This window comes from Petaurus breviceps, unplaced genomic scaffold (assembly GCF_028583685.1).
Source record: "Petaurus breviceps papuanus isolate PSGF00001 unplaced genomic scaffold, PetGlider_PUasm1.0 91041, whole genome shotgun sequence".
Taxonomy (NCBI): domain Eukaryota; kingdom Metazoa; phylum Chordata; class Mammalia; order Diprotodontia; family Petauridae; genus Petaurus; species Petaurus breviceps.
The window spans coordinates 38,735,919-38,756,456 of record NW_027187400.1 but is presented as its reverse complement, the minus strand read 5'-3'; the positions used below and the strand labels follow the sequence as shown (position 1 = coordinate 38,756,456).

The window sequence follows — 20,538 nt, the reverse complement described above, 5'->3', positions numbered from 1 at the left end:
CCAGGCCAGGAATCAGGAAGGCCTGAGTTCAAATCTCACCTGAGACACTTACTAGCTGTGTGACCCAGGGCAAGTCACTTCGCCCTGTTTGCCTCAGTTTCCTCATCTGTAAAATGAGCTGGAGAAGGAAATGGCAAAGTATCTCTGCCAAGAAAAGCCCAAATGGGGTCACAAAGAGTCAAGACACAGCTGGAAAAACTGAACAAGGAGAACAAGAAGCCTCAAGTGTGTCCCCTTCTCTCCACTCCCAGAGCCCCTTCCCCCCAGCTGAGGCCCCCATGGCCTCTGCCTTGCACTGTTGAAGAGGCCTCCAGTCCCCCATAGAGCTGCTCTTCCTGTCCTGCTACCCAGCACCTCTGGGTTCTGGCACAGGCTCCTGTGTGGCCCTTCACCACTGACCTCACCAGTAACCTCTCTGAGGATTCCCGTACCCAGGATGCATTGCTTCCTTACCTGGAGCTCTTAGGATCCCTAACTTCCTTTGAAACTCACTCTGGGCCATCAGTCAATCAGACAGTCAATATGCATTGATACAAAGAAAGGTAAAAGATTGTCCCTGAGGGGCAGGTAGGTGGGGCAGTGAATACAGCACCAGCCCAGGAGTCTGGAGGACCTGAGTTCAAATCCAGCCTCAAGCACTTGATACTAGCTGTGTGACCCTGGGCAAGTCACTTAACCTTAACTGCCTCAAACAAACAAACAAACCAGGGGTCATCCCTGCCCTCAAGCACTCTAATGCCAGAGGGAGTCAACCTGCTGTTTACTACATGCAAACAAGGTAGAGACAGAAAAAAACTGGAAATAACCAGCCCAGGGAAGGTACTAAAACTGAGGGCTGTTGGGAAAGGCTTCCTGTAGAAGGGACTTGAATGAAGGAAGCCCAGAGGCAGGAGATGAGAAGGGAGAGTGCTCCAGGCATGGGGAGTAGCCTGGGGAAATGTCCAGAGGTGGGAAATGGAGGGTCTTGTCTGAGTAACAGCCAGGAGACCAGGATTGAAGAATGGGGGGCAGGAGAGTCGTAGGGTACTAGTGATTGGGAATGTACATGGAAGCAGGATAGGAAGGCTTTTTTATTTGATCCTGGAGGTGATAGGGAGACACTGAGGTTTACTGAGTAGGGGAGGTGACATGGTCAGAGCCGAGCTTTAGGCAGAGCTCTTTGCAGTGGCTAGAGCACCAGCCCTGAAGTCAGGAGGACCTGAGTTCAAATCCAGCCTCTGACCAGACATTTGACACTTAGCTGTGTGACCCTGGGCAAGTCACTTAATCCAATTGCCTCATCAAAAAAAAAAAAAGGAAGATCCCTTTGTTGGCCGATGCTTCTCTGTCCCTTTGATGCCACTGTGCTCCCCCACCCCCTTCCCCAATTTCTTAGCTTGTATAGACTTCTCTCGGTCCCTGTTTTCCCCACAAGGTCAGAGACCACCTCCTTTTCCCATGTGTGTCCCCTAACACCTGGCACATAGCCCAAGACAAGCTTCTGGATGGATCGATCCAGAATTCTGTCCTGAGAAGCCTGTTCTGCGCTCACCAGTCACTACCGTGTCTCCCCCTTCCCCCACCTTCAGACTGGGGCCAGCCACCTGTCATCAGCACTGCAGAGCTCCCTCCTCCAGGGCCTCGATCTGAGCACGGTCACCTTCCTCCTCCATTCAAGAAAGCTGATCGTCCAACAGGTTCCTCAAGCCTAAACCACAATCTACTTCCCAACTCCCTCTTCTCCTCCCCTGTTGCCACCACCAGGACAGCCCTAAGGTCTCTACAGAGCTGCCCGCACAGCCAAGCCTAGAGGCAGGAGACTGGACAGGTTGACCCTAGAGATTCTTCCCATCTTTACAACCAGAGAATTGTCACCATAGAAATGGATCAGGAAGGGGCGGCAGTGTCCGGGCTAGTCCTGACCCAGAAGCACCTCCCGGCTCTGCTTGGAGATCTTCCTAGAGAGGCTGCCCCCAACTTCCAGGGACATGCCAGTGCGCCCTTGTACAGCCCGCCCTGCCTCTCTGCAGCTCCCCCAGGCAGGAGAGAAGTCTGAGCCCTGCTTCTTATGGCCACTCTTCAGCCTGGCATCTAGAGATGGGCAGAGGGAGTCTGCAGCGACGGGAGAGATCCACAAAATCCTGCCCCCACTCCATCTGGGCAGCAAGGTGGGCAGAGGGCTGAAGATCCGAGTTCAAATCCAACCTCAGGGCACTGATCAGCTGTGTGACCCTGGACCAGTCACTTAACCTCTGACTGTCTCAGGGTCTTCATGGGAAACACTCACCCCAGAGTCACTGTGAGGATCCAACAAGACCATACTTGTAAAGCGCTCACCACAAAGCCTGGCACACAGTGGGTTCCTCATGAATGTTTGTCCTTTTCTATACCCACTATCCAGACTTTCCACCCAGATCTCTAGGCCTCTGCTTCCAGGGTGTCTCAGCCCAGAGCTGGATGCCCAGGTGTGAGAAAGGCCTCAGGGCTGAGTTCAGACTCCGAGGATGGGCAGTGCCAAGGGTGGGGCCCTCGAGTGGGGGTGGCCCGGGGGAAATTCACCTTCAGCTTGGAGCAGTAGGTGGTTATGTGGGTCTGCAGAAGGCAGAAAGGGGCTAGGGAGGGGGCCGCAGCCCTCCGTCCCCCTTGGGGTCCCCCTTGGCAAGAGGAGGGGGTCCCTCTAAAGCAGCAAGCCAGCACTCCTCCTCCCTCCCTCCCCCTCCCCAAGCGCATGACTCATAGCACCCAGGCCTTCATGATCCAACAGCTCCCAAGTGACTCAGGGAGGGGAGGAAGTACAGTGGGGGTGGGGGAGAGGAGGAAACCTAGCTGAAGAGTGGGGGCCGAACCCTGATGCAGGACACCCTGGGAGAAACACTCAGCCTCAGTTTCCTCACCTGTAAAGTGGGGATAATGTGACTCCCTCAAAAAATTAAATGAGATAACAGATGGAAAGCAGATTTTAAAGCACCAGCTGGGGAAAAGGGGTCCTGAAGCTCTGAACTGCTCCCCAGCAACTATCTGCCCAGATATCAGGCCCAAGGCTTGAGTTCCCTGGCTCCGGAAAGAGGAGGCTTCCCCAACTGGGTAGCCAGCAGAAGAAGCCAGCAGGGGAGGGGCAGGAAGGACACATCTCATCACCCTGGATTCAGAAGTCTCAACACCTCCAGTAGACTTCCCTTGTCCATCCAGTTCTCTCTCTCTCCCTCCCCCCCTCTATCTCTCCCCTTTCTCCCCCCCTTTCTCCCCTTCCTCTCTTTCTCCCTCCCTCTTTCTCTCCCCTCAAATTATCTTCTATTCTGTTAACACTCCTTCTTACCTGCTCCTAGAGGGCAGGAATTACTTTGGTTTGCTATGGGACTCCTGCCTATGTAGAGGCCATTCCTCCCAGGCTAGGAATTCCCTCCACCTCTGAGAAGCTGCCCTCCAAGGCTCAGCACAAAAGCCCCCTCCTCCACCAGGCCCTTCCTGATTCCCCCAGTCCTCAGTACTCCCTTCCATTTCTTCTACTCAGTAATTATTTTGTGTAGTTTCTCATCCGAAGGCTCCTTGAGGGCAGGGAGCGTTTCCTTTTTGTCTCAGTGTCCCCAGCACCTAGCACTGGGCCTGGCACAGACTAAGGGCTTAAGAAATGCTTGTTGAATGGAGTGAAGGCCAGAGACCTCCTCGAAGGGAGACAAGGCCAGCCAAGCACTGCCCCCCGCCCCATCTCTGACTTCTCCCTGACTCTCCCAAGCTCATTCACTGGCCCTCCACAAGAGGAATAACAAAGTCCAGTCCAGCCCAGCCTGGATCATCAGAGGCCCCACACAGGGTTGCCCTCATCCCTGCCCCTGCTCTGGTCTCTCCACCTCCCAACCCACCCCAGAATAGGAGGAGAAGCCTTTGGGCCAACACAGACATGGAAGATTGCTTCCCAGCCAGGGCAGAACCCTTTAGCTCCTAAGGTTTCCATGGCAACGGAAGGCCACTCAGCAGCACCCTGTGAGGTCCCTAGCCCAATCTGGTCTGGCGCAGGCTCCCAGTGCCTCCTCCCTTCCCCCCACAAAGCAGCAGGCTCCCCAGCCTTTCGGGCCAGCTGCCCTTCTGACTCCATCTTTCTTCCTGCTGGGAAAGTCCCCCGAGCAGAATGTGTCCCCCACCGCATGCCTCCAATGCTTACTCTGAGGGATCTGGGATGCTGGGCCTTAGTTTAACTCATCAGTAAAACAGAACTGGTAGACAGGCAGCCTGGGGTGCTGGCCTTAGAGTTAAGAAGTCAAGTTCCACCTTTGACAAATATTGGCTGTGTGACCCTGGGCAAGTCATTAAACTCTGTGTCCCAGAGAACTGTCTAAAAGGAGAAATTGTGGGAACAGATGGCACCCTGCATTGGTACAAGAAATTTACTCAGAGTATACCTTGTACCGTTAGTAAATCCCAGGTCCATCAAGAAATGCAAAATGGAGCCAGAATTCCCTGGAGCCTTTGCACGGACTGGCTGGAGTGGGAGAGAGGGTCAAGGTACCTATGGCTAGGGATTTGGGGATAGGCCCATCATTAATTTAGAGCCTATGAACTTCAAAGACTTTTAAAAAATATGTTGCTATTTATATTTCAAAATAACTGGTTTCCTTTGTATTCCTATAAATTTTTTTTCTATGCATTTAAAAACATTATTCTGAGAAAGGGTCCCCAAAAAGTCAAAGAAGGGAATGGTTCTAAGGGCCCAAAAGGGAAATATCAATTACAGGTTCTGTGAAAGTCAGAGTTGGAAGGAACCTCAGAAATTACCTAGTTCAGTCCCTTTCATTTTACAAAAAAGGAAATCGAGAAATAAAGATTAAGTGATTTGTCCAAATTAGGGGTAGGGAACCTGTAGCCTCAAAGCCACATGTGGCCCTCTAGGTCCTCAAGTACGGCTCTTTGACAGAATAGGCTGTATCTGAGGACCTAGAGGGTCACATTCGGTCTCAAGGCTGCAGGTTCCCCCACCCCTGGTCCAAAGTGACACGCGGGCCTTCCTTCTCTCCCTCCAACTCACAACAGACTATTCCCTGTGGTTCTGGGGTGTGCTAGGTCAGATCAGGGACACCTAGCTCTAGCCTAGGAAGGCTCAGGCAAATAGCAGCAGCCTCATGCCTGGAGAGAGGCCCAGGCCACACACACCCCCTCTCTTCAGGGCCCCAGGGAGGGGGGCATGGGCCCAAGCAAAAGCAGACAGAACCAAAGCGCTTCCTTGCAAGGGTGATGACAAACAGGGAAAACCCGCCCATTTGTCAGAAACATGCCTGACTTCCCTTTATATATAAGGATCAGAGTCTAGATACTCTGATGCCTGTAATTAATCTCCTTCAGCAGGAAGGACTAATTATCAGAGAACATTAAGCCTCAGTAGCCCAGCAGGCACCCCCTCACCCCTCAATCCCCTCAACCTGCCCCAGCCTCCCACAGTGACATTCCTGCCCCCAATCATTCCCCCACCTGGGAAATTCTTGGCAAGATCTTGAGCCCCGCCTGATTTGGGGGTGTGGGGGGGACTACAGCAAAATCAAAGCTCTGCCCAGCCCTTGGCCTCCACCCCCACAGATCCACCCCAACAAGGAATTCACTGTCTTGTGTACTTGGGATGCGAACTCAGCCTGCTCCTGAGAGGCAGGACTCAGGGAGGAGCCCCCCTGAAAAGCAGTGAGAGCTCAAAAGCTGTTGACCTTTTCCCCTCTCGGGGTTTTTGCCCCAGAGCTTCACACAGCACTTGGAAGAGAGTAAATGCTTAATAAAATGCTTGTTGGCTTGGCTCCCTGATAAGAATTTCTTCTAAAGAAAGGCTTCTATCAACTCATTCACACTATGGTGTGAATGACTGATGACAATCCTCATGGGCCTGACTTCCCAATACAAGAATCAAAGGCATCAACAGAGGCAATGAAGCAGAAGGATGGAAATGCCGGCATCAGCCAGGGTGGGAGCAAGCACATCCAAAGGGGGGGTGGGATCTCCCCCAAAACCCCACAACAGAATGACTGGGGAGGCTCAGCCTTCATGAGGTCTGAGGAAGCCTTCCTTCGGAGATGTCTTTCCTCTCCTCCCTCCCCAGTGGGGTAAGGGAGGGCAGAGGCCGACTAAACAACTCAAGGCTATTCAAAGAAGAGGCTTGGGCTCAGAGAAAGCAGCCAGGACTTCCACTCAGGGGACCTGAATAAGCCCCTGGGGGACAACCTGGGCATCTGTCATTGTAATTTCATAGCAATTCGGCTGAGAAAGACCTAGGAGTGTTGGTACACTGCAAGGTCAAACCCTTGAGGCAACACCCTGGTGTGGTGGTTAAAGAAGAAAAAAAAGCCAGAGCATCACGGGCTACAGAGTTAAGAGAAAGGCGGGTGCCTTGGCCAGCCTGCAACTGGAGTGAGCTGCCTGGCTCTGGGTCCTACATTCAAGGGCCCGGAGAAGTCTCCAGAGCAGGGCACCAGAAGGGCCTCGAGATTAAGGATTCCCAGAAGTCGGAGGGGATGCTTAACCATAAGATCACTCACGGCGGCTCCCAACGTTTGTCTTCCAGTCTTTGCTGCTAGGGAAAGTAGGGCAGCCAGGGAATGCCACAGTGCAGAGTGCCAAGCCTGCAGTAGGAAAGACTCATCTCCCAGACTTCAAATCTGGCCTCGGACACTTACTAGCTGTGTGACCCTGGGCAAGTCACTTCATCCTGTTTGCCTCAGTTTCCTCATCTGTAAAATGAGCTGAAGAAGGTAATAGCAAACTGCTCCCGTATCTCTGCCAAGAAAACCCCAGATGGGGTCATGAGGAGTCAGATCAGACCTGCCTTGCTTGGCCCCATACTGAAGAATTGGGATCACTGAATAGAAATTTGAAAGAAGCTAATTTAGTCTTCTTGTAAGAAAAGCCCTCCGAACAATGAGAGGCATCTTTAAAGGAGAATAAGGAGGTGCTAGAGGAAGTTTTTAATCCAGGGCTTCTTAACCTTCTGGGTATCTGCACCTCCCCCTTTGGCAGGCTGCTGAAGCCTATGAATCTGAATCATGACTTTAAATGCATAAGATAAAATACATAGGATTAGAGAAGAAACCAATTAGATGGAAATAACGTTATTGGAAAAAATAATGTTATTGGAAGAAAACATCAGGCCAGATTAGGAGGGCCTGGTCCAGGGGCGAGAGCAAGCCCAACAATCACCTGCTGGCGATCTCCTACTGGGGGTTCTCTCTGGGGGTGTGGCATGCGCTGAACGGCCCCTGGAGTCTCCTCCAGTCCAGAGATCACATGCTTCCAAGTCCTAGGGTCCCTCCTCAGCTCTGACAGTCCTGGCCAGAGTCTCTTCTGTTCCTGTGAGTGATTTGTGTTTGTACTGAGCCAGCCACACTCCTAGTCCCACCCCACCTCCCTCCTGTACAAACAGAGGCAGGAGGTCTACCTTCGGGTCAAGGGTCAGCACTAGACCAAGCCACACATCCCGACCTTGGCCTTGGCCTCTGCCTGTGGACACTGGGTAAAACAACCAAGCCAAACAAAGCCTCAGAGAGAGGTAACTGCTCTGTCCTCACCTTCCCCCAGGCTCCACTGGCTCGACCCCCAGGGCCAAAGACTGGTAGGGTAGGGAAAAGGAGTGCTGGGGGATTTGGGGAGCTGGCTCAGTCAAAACTGAAGGGACCTGAGTGATAATAAATAGAATAATTACCGACACATGAGACTAAACAAGGCACTTTACCTCTCTCGGCCTCAGTTTCCTTTTCTGTAAAACAGGAATGACAGTAATAAGAACACCTATCCTCCAGGGTTGTTGGGAAAAGTCCAAGTAGATTACAATAGTTCACCTTTATTTTTGCTGTTCAGTCATTTCAGTCATGTCTAGCTCTGTGAACCCACTAAGGGTTTTCTTGGCAGAGATACCAAGTGGATTGCCATTTCCTTCTCCAGGTGAGGAAACTGAGGCCAGCAGGGTGAAGTGACTTGCCCAGGGCCCCACAATTAGTAAATATCTGAGGCCGGATTTGAATTCAAGTCTTCCTGACTCTAGGCCTGGGGCTCAGCCACCCAGTTGCCCACTCACATTTATATATTGCCCCTTTTGGGTCACCCCTGTGGTTTCTTCCATGCAGGGAACTCCCAACAAGGAAATACCTTCTACCAAAGCCACCCAGCACCTGCCCTGCAATTCAGCCTTGGGTCCCAAGATCAGAACTCTGGCTATCTGGAGGGCAGGGGAGGACAAAGGATCTAATGGAATCTGTCACCAGCCCTCACCACTGAGGGCAGATGGACAGCTGAGAGCTGACTGTACAGTCGGTTTATCTGACTCCCGGCCCCTGGCCAGAGCACATCCCACCAGGCTGTGCTCACACAGGCTACCTCCCAGTTTAACCTGTCCTCTAACTCAAACCCCTCCCTCAGGCACCAAAGCTAATGACCAGGAGTTTGACTGGAGGCCCGGGAGGAATCGCAGCATAATGGGAAAGAACACTGAATCTTGAGCGGAGGGAGCCTGGTTCAAATTCCTTCTCTGTAACTTACAAGCAGAATGACCCTGGCCTCAATTTTCACTATTTCTAATTTCTCATAAGTCCTTAACCTGTTTGTGTGCGTGTGCATGTGTGTCCCTATGGATTACTCCTCAGAATAATACTGTTAAATGCACAAATAAAAATCCACAGGATTACCAAGGAAACTGATTAAATTGAAATAGTTATTTTTTTTTAAGTTCACGGCCAAAGCTCAGAAATGAGCTCTAGGCTATATTTCCAGCTCTAACGTTCTATGATAGTAGTGATGTTGCCATTATAATCAAAGATTTCCAGGCACTGAGGTGGCAAAGAAAAAAAAGGCCCTGGCCAAGTCACTTCATGGATCTGTGCATCAGTTTCCTAATCTGTAAAATGAAGGGTTTGAACGCCAAGGCTCTTGCCCTCAAGAAGCTTTTAAGGTAAATGAGAGGCAGAGCAGCTAGGTGGCGCCATAGTGCACAGAGCGCCAGACCCTGGAGTCAGGAAAACCTGAGCTCAAATCTGGCTGTGGGACCCTGGGCAAGTCACTTGACCCTGCTTGCCTCAGTTTCCCCATCTGTAAAATGATCTGGAGAAGGAAATGGCAAACCATTACAGTATCTTTGCCAAGAAAGCCCCAAGTGCGTCACAAAGAGTCAGACACAACTGAACTACATATTGGAGGACAAAGAGAGAAGGCGGAAGGGGGAAGAGGGAGAAAGAATCAAGAAATGCTTCCCATAGGAAGAAGCATTGAAGCTGGGCTCTAGTTACCCTAATAAATGCTTTATCTTAACTATTCTGAAAGGCAAGACCGTACAGAGATGGGAGGTAGAATAATGATTTCCAAAGCAGCTAGTTGGCCAGTTTGGCTGAAATGAAGGAAAACTGTGTGAAGCAGAATAATGGGAAATATATGGATAGATTGTGGAGGGCTTTAAATGCCAGGTTGAAAGTATATTTTTTGATGCTAAACAATAGGGAGCCACTAATGATGTTTGAGGAGGGGAGTAACATGGTCAGACTTAAAAAGGCTTTTGGCAGCTGTATGAGAAACTTGACCAGGGTGGAAGATGACAGTTGGCCACCCTTACGGGCTCCTCCAGTAGCCTCACAAGGTCCAGCAATATTGAAGGACTCCCCCAGTGCTTTAGGGGGACCCCCAGGGGCAAAGTAATGGGAGGAGGAGGACAAGTGGGTTTTGTTTGATCTGTACCATATGAAGAAACCTCCAAATCGATGGGATCAGAGATCCCCTGGAGGTTTTGAGTATGTGAGGCTGGATTGGAGACTAGAAGCAGGAATATTAATGAAGACACCTAGCTTGTCAGAACAGGGAGGGGGCATAGAGAGCAGCTAGTCTAACGGGGGAGGGGGTCTAGAGAAGGGCAGGGATCGGCTTGGGGTCTCACACTAAATCGGAAGCAGACCCAGAAGGAGAGGCCAGGTGTCTGACACTTCACCTGCTGCTTCTTCTACCAGGAATGCATTTCTAATGGAAACAGGTGAGGCAGGAATGGGAGGGTGGCAGCAGGTGTCACGGAGGCCTCTAGCTTCCCTGGATCCACAGGTAGGAGGGCCTCCAAGCTCTGAATCAAAGACCCTGTTCAAAGAACTTTCCTTTCTAAGCTCCAGGATTTCTTTGCAGGATGGGCTGAGAGCTGATTGTTGGGGAGAGACTGGGGGGTGAGGGGTGAGGGAAGTCAGTGGAAGAGTTTGGGCCAACAGTTCACCAGATTCCGGGCTGGAAGAGACCTCTGAGATAAATTCAATTTAATCATTTTACAAAGAGGGAACTCAAGCCCCAGGAGGGGAAGGAAGCAAAGCCAGGTTTTAAATCTGGATTCTCTGACTAAATCCTGCACTTTTGCCATTATCCAGAGGTGGTGAAAAGAGAGAAGGGGAGAGTTGAGGCCTCAGGCTGAGAAAGAAAGCTAAGGGCCCTAAGACTCAGCAGAACGGGAAAGCCCAAAGGTTGGGGGGGGTGTCACATAAGGCCTAATCAGGTCCTGGGAAGGCCATCCTTCCAGGGAAGTTATCCCCTTCTCCCTAGAGATCCAGCCCCAGACCCAGAGCGGCTCCAAGCAAACCTAGGGCTTAGCGGAACCTGAGTTTAAATACAATAAGCAAGCAAGCAGACCAGAGACCAGAAAGCTTCCCCCACCCCTGCCCTCAGGGATGATGGGCCAGGTCCCCGCCCAGTATTCCCAAAAAGGCAAGGAGCCTGGGTCATCAGAAAATGGGTGTACCCAACCCAAGAGTTCGCTAAAACACCACCAGACCCAATCTTGAGTCTTGGGGCTCAAGGCCAGGGAAAGTGATCCCAGCCCCACAAAGGAGCTTCCAAAAGCACTTCCAAAACCAGGCTGCAATTTGCACAGAGATTGGGGCTGGAGGAGGGGGAAATCTTGATGCCCCTCCCCCAGTGGCCAAGAACAGGCTCAGTAGCAGAGGCCGCCCAGCCAATAAAACCTCTAAGGAGGGGGCCTCAGCGCTGTCCAGCACGAGAAACCCTCTAATCTCAGAGCTAAGCAGACACAGGGATTCTCGGTCTCTAACCCAGGCCCCCCAGAAAGGGGCCTAGAGCTCTCTCAGCTTGGGGGTTGAGGAGGGGGGGAAGGAGGGAGGAAAGGCCTTGGAGATAACTGGAAAACAGCTTCCAACCCTATCTATGATGAAGAGTCCATTCTGGAGCAGAAAGAAATGGCATTTTTACAGATGTAAAGCTGAGCCGGACCTTGGAGGTCATCTGGCCCAGCCCCTCCATTTTACAGCTGAGGAAACTGAGACCCAGAAAGAGGAAGGAACATGCCCAAAGTCACACAACTTGAAAGTAGAAAGAAATTCTAACATCCTATGACTGGTGATACTGCTCATAAAATCAAAGAATTCCATTAGATTCCTGGGATTCAAACCCAGGCACTCGCTCTTTCCTCCTGGGTACCAGTTTGGTCAAATGCATTGTCCCCAAAGCAACAATAATCCTGAGTGAGGCCCGAAGCCGATTAAAATATAACTGGGAAATCATTTTTAAAAATGAACAAAAAATACAATAGAATATTGAGTCACAGAACACAGATAATGTTAACACACAGTTTTCCAAGTCGGTAGGTTCCCCCCCAGAGATTATGTACATCTTAGGGATGCCCCCTTGGAGCCCCACTTTCTGAGTTTGACACCACAGGATTAGCACCTCTCCCCCCTGCCCCCCAGAGCCGGCCTCTCTAAACCTTGGCTCCCCAAACAGCTGCCCTGGAGCAGGCAGCCCAATCTCTCATGGCCAGAGACAGCAGGCAACCATGTGAACCAGGAAATGATTTTCAATGTCAAACTCTCAGAAAGTGGCTGGTAAACAAGGGCAAAGTCAGTGGCCCTACCAGGCCTAATCAATAGGAGAGAGGCCAACCAGACAAGCCCAATAGGGCACCGGACAGAAAACAGGACAGGGCTGGAGCTGAGGACATTCAGCTGAGGGCCCCACTCAGGCCTGGCCAGCAAAGAATCAGCCCCAGGAAAATGAGGCCCAGCACTGGTCCTAGAAGGGAAAAGCTCCTTCTTGGCTAACCAGCCCCTCCTAAGAAAACAGGCTGGTAATTCTCCTTTCCTTCTCTCTGGTGGGAATGAGATTGGGATAAGTAACAGGTACCAGCAGACTCTGGGGTCCAGAGAATGGACCACCAAGCCCTATAGACATCAAGCAAACCCTGGAGACAGGGTCTGACCTCTCCCCCAGGAAGGATCCTGGAGAAGAGGGGCAGTAGTGGTTTCAGCCATGACACAGTCCTAGCCCCCCAGCCCCCACTAATCACCCTGGATGCTAAGAAAGGACTTTGAGAATGGAGGGAGGTGGGCCTTGTCTCAGGCTTGGGGGAAGCTATTCCTCTGGTATCAGAGAGGTGGGGGCAGCAGTTGGCCTATACAGGAGTGTGTAGTTGCCTTCACACTAGTGTACCCCCCTCCCCAACTCTGGCTCTCTCCCCAGCTCTCTCTCCCAGGGCAGCCATGTTAGCTTCAGCGGCCTAGCCTGGCCTTCCCGGGACAAAACCCAGCGTGCCCAGCCCAGCCAGGAGTCTGAGAAGGCAAAAACTCTGCCAGGGCCTGACTGGGTCCATCTTCCCCCACCCACCCTTGGCCAGTGCTAAGACTCTGATGAAAGAGGAAGCACTCCCCTCACTTAAATACTTCTGTGCCCCCCACCAAGAATGTGGTGGCTTACTTTACCCCAGTCAAATCTGCAGAGCCCCTGAACCCCACTGACATACAGACACCAAGCCAAGGTACAAATGATAGGAGAGGGGATAAGGACCCCAGCCAGAGGCTCCACCCCTCTGTCAGGGAACAGGTGCCCCGGGGTAGGGAGAGGCTTGAGCCCTCCAGTACACCCCCTCCCAGAGACAGGAACAGGGCCAGAGATACAGACAAGGCCAGTGACAGGGCCAGAGCCAGAGACAAGGCCAGAAACAGAAATAGGGCCAGGACCAGAGTCAGAGACAGACAGGGCCAGAGACAGAAACGGGTTCAGAGATAGAGGCAAGGCCAGAGCCAGGGACAAGGCCAGAGCTAGAGCCAGGGCCAAAGCCAGGGCCAGAGACATGGCCGGAGACAGAGATAGGGCCAGGGCCAGAGTTAGAGAAAGGGCCAGAGAGAGTGGCAGAGGCAGGAACCGGGTCAGAGATAGGGACAAGGCCAGAGCCAAACACAAGGCCAGAGCCAGAGCCAGAGCCAGGGCCAGCCGGGCCCTGGGAGCCGCACGCGCCGCCAAGGCCGCCACTGACCCGAAGTCCTGGTCCATGGACTTGAAGAAGAACTTGTAGCAGTGAGCCGGCCGGTTGCTGAGCACGCTCTTGAAGTCGGCCAGTGTGACCCTCTCGGGGGCCACCGGCAGCTTGACCAGGTAGGGCGTCTCCTCCTCGTCCATGTGGTAGATGATCTTGGTCTCCGCCATGGGGGGTGGACCGGGGTAGCCCGGGGCAGGGGGCGCCGGCGGCGGAGGAGGCAGGGGCGCTGGTTCAGCGCGGAGCCTGGAGTGCGGAGCCCCGAGTGGACAGCGGCTGCGGCCGCAGGAGCGGAGGACGGACGTGGGGGGCTCGGGCTTTCTGGGCCGGCGGGGCCCAGGCCCCGGTCCAGGCCGCGGAGGCGGAGGCGGAGGCGGCTCCTGATCGCGAAGGGAGGCCGGGCCAGCCGCAAGGGGAGGCCAAGGCCGAGGTCCAGGCGGAGGCGGCGCGCCGGCTGCTGCCCTCCGCGCTGCCCCCGCGGCCGCCCATCCGCGCCCCGGCCCGGGCGCGCCGGGGAAGGCCGCCTCGGACGCCTGTCGGGGTGGGGGGCTTCGGGGCCACCGGCCGGGCTGGCTGGAGGCGGGCCGGGGACTGACCGACCTCTAAAGGGCCGCGGCGGCAGGAGCCGGAGCCGGAGCCGGAGCCGGAGCCCAAGCGGGCCACAGACAGGCGAGCGCCGAGCCCGGATCGGGGGCTCCCCGCGCCCTGCAATTAGCGGCGTGAGTAATGCGGCCGCCCCGCCCGGCCAGGCCCAGCCCCCTGCCCCCAGGCCCCCCCTCCCTGCCTGCCTCAGCCCGGGGCCCCTCCCTCCGTGACGCCCCCTCCCCGCCCCGAGCCTCTGCTCCGAACCCAGTCCCAGCTCCCGGTCCCCCGCCCGCACCCGCGCCGGCACCGCCCCCCGCACCCCCCCGCCCCTTCGCGACGTCTCTGCGCGTGGCTCTGCCTCGCCCCCTTCACAGCCAAGGGCTGAGTTAAAGGGACCGCAGCCCCAGTGACCGGGATCCCGGGGGGAGGGGAGGAGACATTCCACCTTGTCCCCTCTCCCCGACCCCTGCGATTACGACCGGGTGGGGAGGGGGGGACTCCACGGTCCCGAGACTGCTTAATGTGCCCATGCCTCCCCCTCGCTGAAGGCTGTCGGGGTTTGGGAGGGCTGCTCGCTGCGCCTGCAGCCGGGAGGCTGAGGATCGTCCTGGGCAGGGTCTTGCTGCCATTCTCGGTGACAGTCTCCCTTCCTCTGTCAGTGTGCCTGTCTCTACGTATCTCTGAATCTGTGCTTCAGCTTCTGTGTCTGGCTGGGGGTCACTTTAGGTCTTTCTCCCTGCCTCGGTGTCTCTGCTTCTATCTTCCTATCTCCCCGGGTGTCTGTATACGTGGATATCTCTGAATCTCCGTCTCTGGCCGTGGCCCTCCAAGTCTCTGCGTGACTCTGGCTCCAGGCTCCGTAGTTCTCATTGTCTCTTATTTCTACGATTTTCTGTCTCTGCCTCGATGTCTGTGTTCGTATCTGTCTGTATCTCTGTGTCTCTGGCTAGGAGTGTGTTTCTTACATAGGTCGCCCCGGACTGCCTTCCCAAACCTGAAATTCCATTGGAACGGCTCTTTTGTTGTTCAGTCCTTTCTGACTCTTTTCGGGGTTTCTTGGCGAAGATACTGGAGCGGTTTGCAATTTCCTTCTTCATCTCAGTTTTTACAGATAAGGAAACTGAGGCCAACTGGGTGAAGTGACTTGCCCAGGGTAACAGGGCAAGTGTCTGAGGCTGGATTTGAACTCAGGAAGATGAGTCTTCCTGACTTCAAGCCGTATTCTATCCACTGAGCCACCTTGCTGCCCCTTCAGGCTCTAAGTTTGTCCTCAACAGTCCCTGGGAGAGAGTCTGACTCTCCTATCTGTCACACCCAAGCAAGGGAGGTGACCTCTGAGGTCCCTTGGAGCCAGACACTTAGAGCTGATAATATTGTTACAGAATGGTAACTGATACATTGTATCTGTCCCCTGTCCTATACCCTGGGAGTTCCAGTCTCTCTGGGCTGCTCTCCCAGAAGCCAAGCAAGAAGGCTTGACATTTCGGTTAATATTTTGTTAGCCTTCATGGTGAGTTTTTTGGGCCCAGGCCTGGGTAACTAAGTGGCACAGTAGACAGAGATCTGGGCCTAAAGTCAGGAAGAGCTGAGTTCAAGTTTGACCTCAGACACTTATTAACTAAGTGACTGTGGGTGAGTCACTTAACCTCTGCCTGCCTCAGTTTCCTAAACTGTAAAGTAGGAATAATAATGATACCTACCTTCCTAGGTTGTTGTGAAGATCAAATGGGATACAATTTGTAATACTGTAATATTTGTAATACTATTTGTAGCTCAGTGCCTGGAATATAGTAGATGGTTAATAAAAGCCTGATCCCTCCCTCTCATCATGGAAACTCCCTCCACTGATGCAGATGGGCAAATCTGGCAAGTGGTCTGAATCCCAAGCAGTCCCCAGTATCTGGAATGCATTCCTTCCTCACTTCCCTCTACCTCCTTTCAAAGAATAACTCAGAGACAATCTTGTATAAGAGGCCTTTCTTCATCTCTCTAATTATTAGTACTTTCTACCCCTTGAAAAAAAATAATTTGGGGGATGACTAATAAGTTGTGGCATGTGATTGTGATGTAATACTATTTTTTACTTTATTTTTTTACTTTTTACTTTCTACTTTAAGAAATGATGAGGGGGAGAAACCTGGGAAGATTTATACAAACTGATGCAAATCGAAGTGAGCAGAACCAGGGAACCATTGCTCACAGTAGCAGCAACATTGTAACAATGATCACCTGTGAAAGACTTAGCTACTCTGCTCAAGAGAATGACCCACGATAATTCCAAAGGTCTCGTGATTAAAAATGTTATCCACCTCCAAAGAGAGAACTGAAGCAGTCTGAGTACAGATTGAGGCATATTTTTTTCACTTTTAAATTTTTCTTGCTTTTTTTGCGGGGGGAGGGCACCATGGCTAATGTGGAAATATGTTTTAGATGACTTCTTATGTATGGTAATATCGTGTTTCTTGCCTTCTCTGTGGATGGAGGAGGGAGAGAATTTAGTACTGAAAATTAAAAAAAAAATTTAAAGGTAAAAAAAACTATATATGCATCTATCTATATATACAAATGTATGATAGATAGATAGAGGTAGAGATATATCAATTTAAAGTTTGTAAAGAGCTTTGCAGTTATCTCATTTTATCTTCATAACAACCCTAGGAGGGAGGGAGGTGCTATTATTATCACCCCATTTTAAAGATGAGAAGACTGAGGTAAATAGAGGTCAAGTGACTTGCCTAGAACCACACAGCTAGTAAGTAGTTCCTGACTCTTGGTCCAGTACTCTGTCCACTGCACACCAACAGCAGTTAACAATAACAACAACAATCATTATTATTAGCATTTGGCTGAACTAGTTATTTAACTTCTTATGGTCTCCAAGACTATGAATCAAAGAGAAGGTATTGACCTGCATTGGCAAGTTTCCTCTTTTGAGAGTTTCCTATCCCCATTTCACAGACGAGGAAATGGAAGCTGAGAGCTAAATGATTTGCCCATGGTTATATAGCTAGAAAGGTTCCATCTAAGGTCTTCCTGAACTTAGTGTCTAGCACTCTATCCACAGGGATGCCTAGCTGTCTCTGGCACCAAACTGTGCCCTAACCTTACTTAGCAAAGGTGGTGGACTGTGGGTGTGGATAGCTGCATATGATGTCAAACTTTTTCCATATGTTAGCTAATTTCTCTAAACTGGTCGTTTTCCCTCCCTCGTTACAAGGGAGGGCTCCTTGGAAAGGAGGGGAAAGGATGTATTGGGGAAAGTAGGTAATGTAAAAAAATAAAAGATGTCAATAAAAAAAAATTTTTTTAAGAAACTACATTCTACAACTTTATCAGTCCTTGTATTTATGTATACACATGAACACATCTCAGTGGAATGTAATCTCCTTATGGGCAGGGACTCTGCCACTTTTTATGAAAACTTAGTAAATGTTTGTTCAATTGGCTTAGAGATTTGCTTGGGTCATAGAGAGGTTAAGTGATTTGCCTGTGGTCCCCCAGAGACAGGACTTCCATCCAAATCTCCCTACCTCTAAGGAAGGTCTCTGATTCACTTGTCAATGGTGGAGGTTCAACTGTATGTAAAATCATTTTAGAATTTGGTTTCTCCATTTGCAATTTTGCTTTATGAATGGTTATTAAGTGTAGCATTAAACACACACACACTTCAAGCTTGTGTGGTATTGGTATAGGTAGTGGTACTTAGCCCTCACTAAAAATTTTGTCATTCTTAGCTCTTTTGAGCAATGCAATAATCTAAGATGATTCCAAAAGACTAATGATGGAAAATGCTATCCACATCCAGAGAAAGAACTATGGAGTCTGAATACAGATCAAAACATGCTATTTTCTCTTTTTTGGGGGGGGGTTTCTTGTGGTTTTTTTCCCCTTTGTTCTGATTCTTCTTTGACAACATGACTAATGTAAAAATATGTTTAATATGATTGTACATGATTAGTCTATATCAGATTGCATGCTGTCTTGTGGAAGGGGGAGGGGATGGAGGGTGAAAATTTAGAACTCCAAATGTTATAAAAGCAAGTGTTGAAAACTAAAAATAAATAAATAAAATGTTAAAAATTTTGTCATTGTTCAGTTGTATCTGACTCCCTGTGACCCCATTTGGAATTTTCTCAGCAAAGATACTGGAGTGGTTTGCCATTTCCTTCTCCAAATCATTTTATAGATGAGAAAACAAGGCAAACAGGGTTAAGGACTTGCCCAGGGTCACACAGCTACTAAGTGTCTGAGGCTAGACTTGAACTTGGGAAGGTCAGTCTTCCTGATTCCAAGCCCAGCACTCTATCGACTTTGCCACCTAGCTGTCCCCTATTCTCAGAGAGTAGCTATAGTCAAATAATTCATCTCCCTGTGGTCAGTCTGTTGGCCAGTCTTCCATTTCCCACCCCACCCCAAAGTCTTAATTTAGCTCGGCTAGTCCTGGCCTAAAAGACCTATAGAGGTCATCACTGAGCTGTCCTGGAAGCGCTCCCAGCTTGCCAGGGTTGACACTCCATTGGAGAATCCAGAGTTCCTTCTATGCCAGGGTGAGGGCTCAGGAGAGGTCTTTGATGGAGGAATCCCAAAATAAATTAAATAAATGTTTATTGCTATGCTGGCTGGATTTTTGCTGTTTCTCTGTAAAGGTCCTGGAGATGTTTGGCCCCATCCAGGAATGTTTCAGGTGGGACTGGCGGGTTCAGTTCTTAACCTTCAGACTTTAAAGGTATGTCTAACCCCACCCAGCACTTAGCATAGAGCCTAGCACATAGGAAGAACTTATTTTTTCATTCATTCCTTCCTTTACTCCTACACTCCATAGTCAGCTCCCCTAGGAGGAAAAAACTGGTTCCCAGTACTTTCCTAAGGGGAGCACCATCTTTCTCTGACTTCAGATTGGGGCAGGCAACTAGTCCTTCTGATCATCCCAGTGTGGGAATGAGCTTGGTCAGGGAAGTGCGAGGGCTCAGCTTGGAGAACAGAAGACCTGGGACAAGCCCGGCCTCAGATGCCCACTACCTGAAAGACTCTGGCCAAGTCATTTAACCTCACAGCCTCAGGCAATGCTCTAAAATCTCCAGACAGGCTGTCATCTGGGTCCTTGAAAAAGTGACCTGCTCCATTATGACTCAAGGACCGGACCAAGTGGCTCTCAGGACTGTTCCTGGTGCCTGGGTGTCATTGAACTTGGTGCAAGGAGTGAGATGAAACTGAGACTGTCGTCACACAAGGGAGAAAGGCATTGCTGGAGGAGAAAGTGGAAGCAGCTCCTCCCTCCCTTCCCCATCAGACCTGGGGGGACCATGGTGTGGAAGAGCTCAGCAGCCTGGGTAGATGGCTTCACTGCTAGACGTGAAGAGGATGGAAGGGATAAAACTGGAAAAGAAGGTGATATAAGAATAAAATAAAGTTAAAAGTGGGGAGGTGAATGGAGGCAAAGTCATGTCAAAGTCAAATCTGGCCAACTTCACAATTGTGGTGATGGAAAATCCTGTGGACAAGCCGGATTGATTGAATAAATGAATATGAGAGAATGAGTGAAAAAGACATTTATTAAGTGTTTGCTGTCTGCCAAGCAGTAAGAACTGAGAGAGAGTGAGATAGGGACAGACAGAGACAGAGACAGAAGGAAGGAAAGAGGGAGGGAGGGAGAGAGGAGAGAGAGAGACAGAGAAAGGAGAAAGGAGAAGGAGGAAGGGAAGGATACAGAGACAGAGAAATGATCTTTGCTCTAATGAGGGAAGACTACACTACGTGCGGTGCAGCTAGGTGGCGCCATAGTGCATAGAGTGCCAGGCCTGGATTCAGGAAACGGAGTCTTCCTGAGTTCAAATCTGATCTCAGACACTTCCTAACTGTGTGACCTTGGGCAAGTCACTTCACCCTGTTTGCCTCAGTTTCCTTATTTGTAAAATGAGCTGAACAAGGAAATGGCAAACCACTCCAGAATCATTTGCCAAGGAAACCTCATGGATTGTATGGTCTATGGGAGTCACAAAGAGCCGGACGTGACTAAACATCTCAACAACAATACTACACAGCTAGGTAGCCAGGGAAGGGAGGTAGAAAGCTGAGGGAGAAGGCCTAGGACTGGAACTCCAAAGATAAATGGGTTAACCTCCCCAGGGACTAGGGGTATGGATAGGGGAAGACTGGGTACAGGGGTCCAGAACTGGTATGGAGGGCCCAGCCACGTCAGAGGTCGTGAGCAGGAGGCAAGGCTGCCACCTAGGTCACACACATTCACTGAGGATCATTCGGCATCATGGCGGCTAGAAAGTGAGGTCTGGAGTCAGGGAGACCTCCATTCAGACTCCACCTTTGACCCTTACTAGCCTAGTGATCATCAGGGGAAGGACTAGTTGCCCTGTCCCCAGCTGAAGGCAGAGAAGGATGTTGCTCCCCTTAGGAAACTACTGAGAACCAGTTTTTTTCTCCTAGGGGAGCTGACTATGGATTGTAGGAGTAAAGGAATGAATGAATGAATGAAAAAATTAGTTCTTCCTATGTGCCAGGCTCTATGCTAACTGCTGGGTGGGGTTAGACATACCCTTTAAAGTCTGAAGGTTAAAAACTGAACCTGGGTCAGCTAGGTGGTGCAGTGAATAGAGCACCAGCCTTGGAGTCAGGAGAACCTGAGTTCAAATCCAGCCTCAGACACTTAACACTTACTAGCCACGGGACCTTGGGCAAGTCACTTAACCCCAATTGCCCTGCCTTCCCCCCTC

General features: G+C 51.0%; 1 protein-coding gene across 3 annotated transcripts in view; it reads right to left on the bottom strand.

The window, feature by feature from the left end:
• Positions 1-13,667, bottom strand: part of DVL1 (dishevelled segment polarity protein 1) — a 48,184-nt gene extending 34,517 nt beyond the window's left edge. For all 3 annotated transcript variants that reach the window (XM_069078404.1, XM_069078406.1, XM_069078405.1), the window contains exon 1: positions 13,226-13,667. In XM_069078404.1, the coding sequence (XP_068934505.1) occupies positions 13,226-13,395 (170 nt within the window). In that variant the 5' untranslated portion in view covers positions 13,396-13,667. The remainder of the gene's footprint in view (positions 1-13,225) is intronic.
• Positions 13,668-20,538: the final 6,871 nt, after the last annotated feature.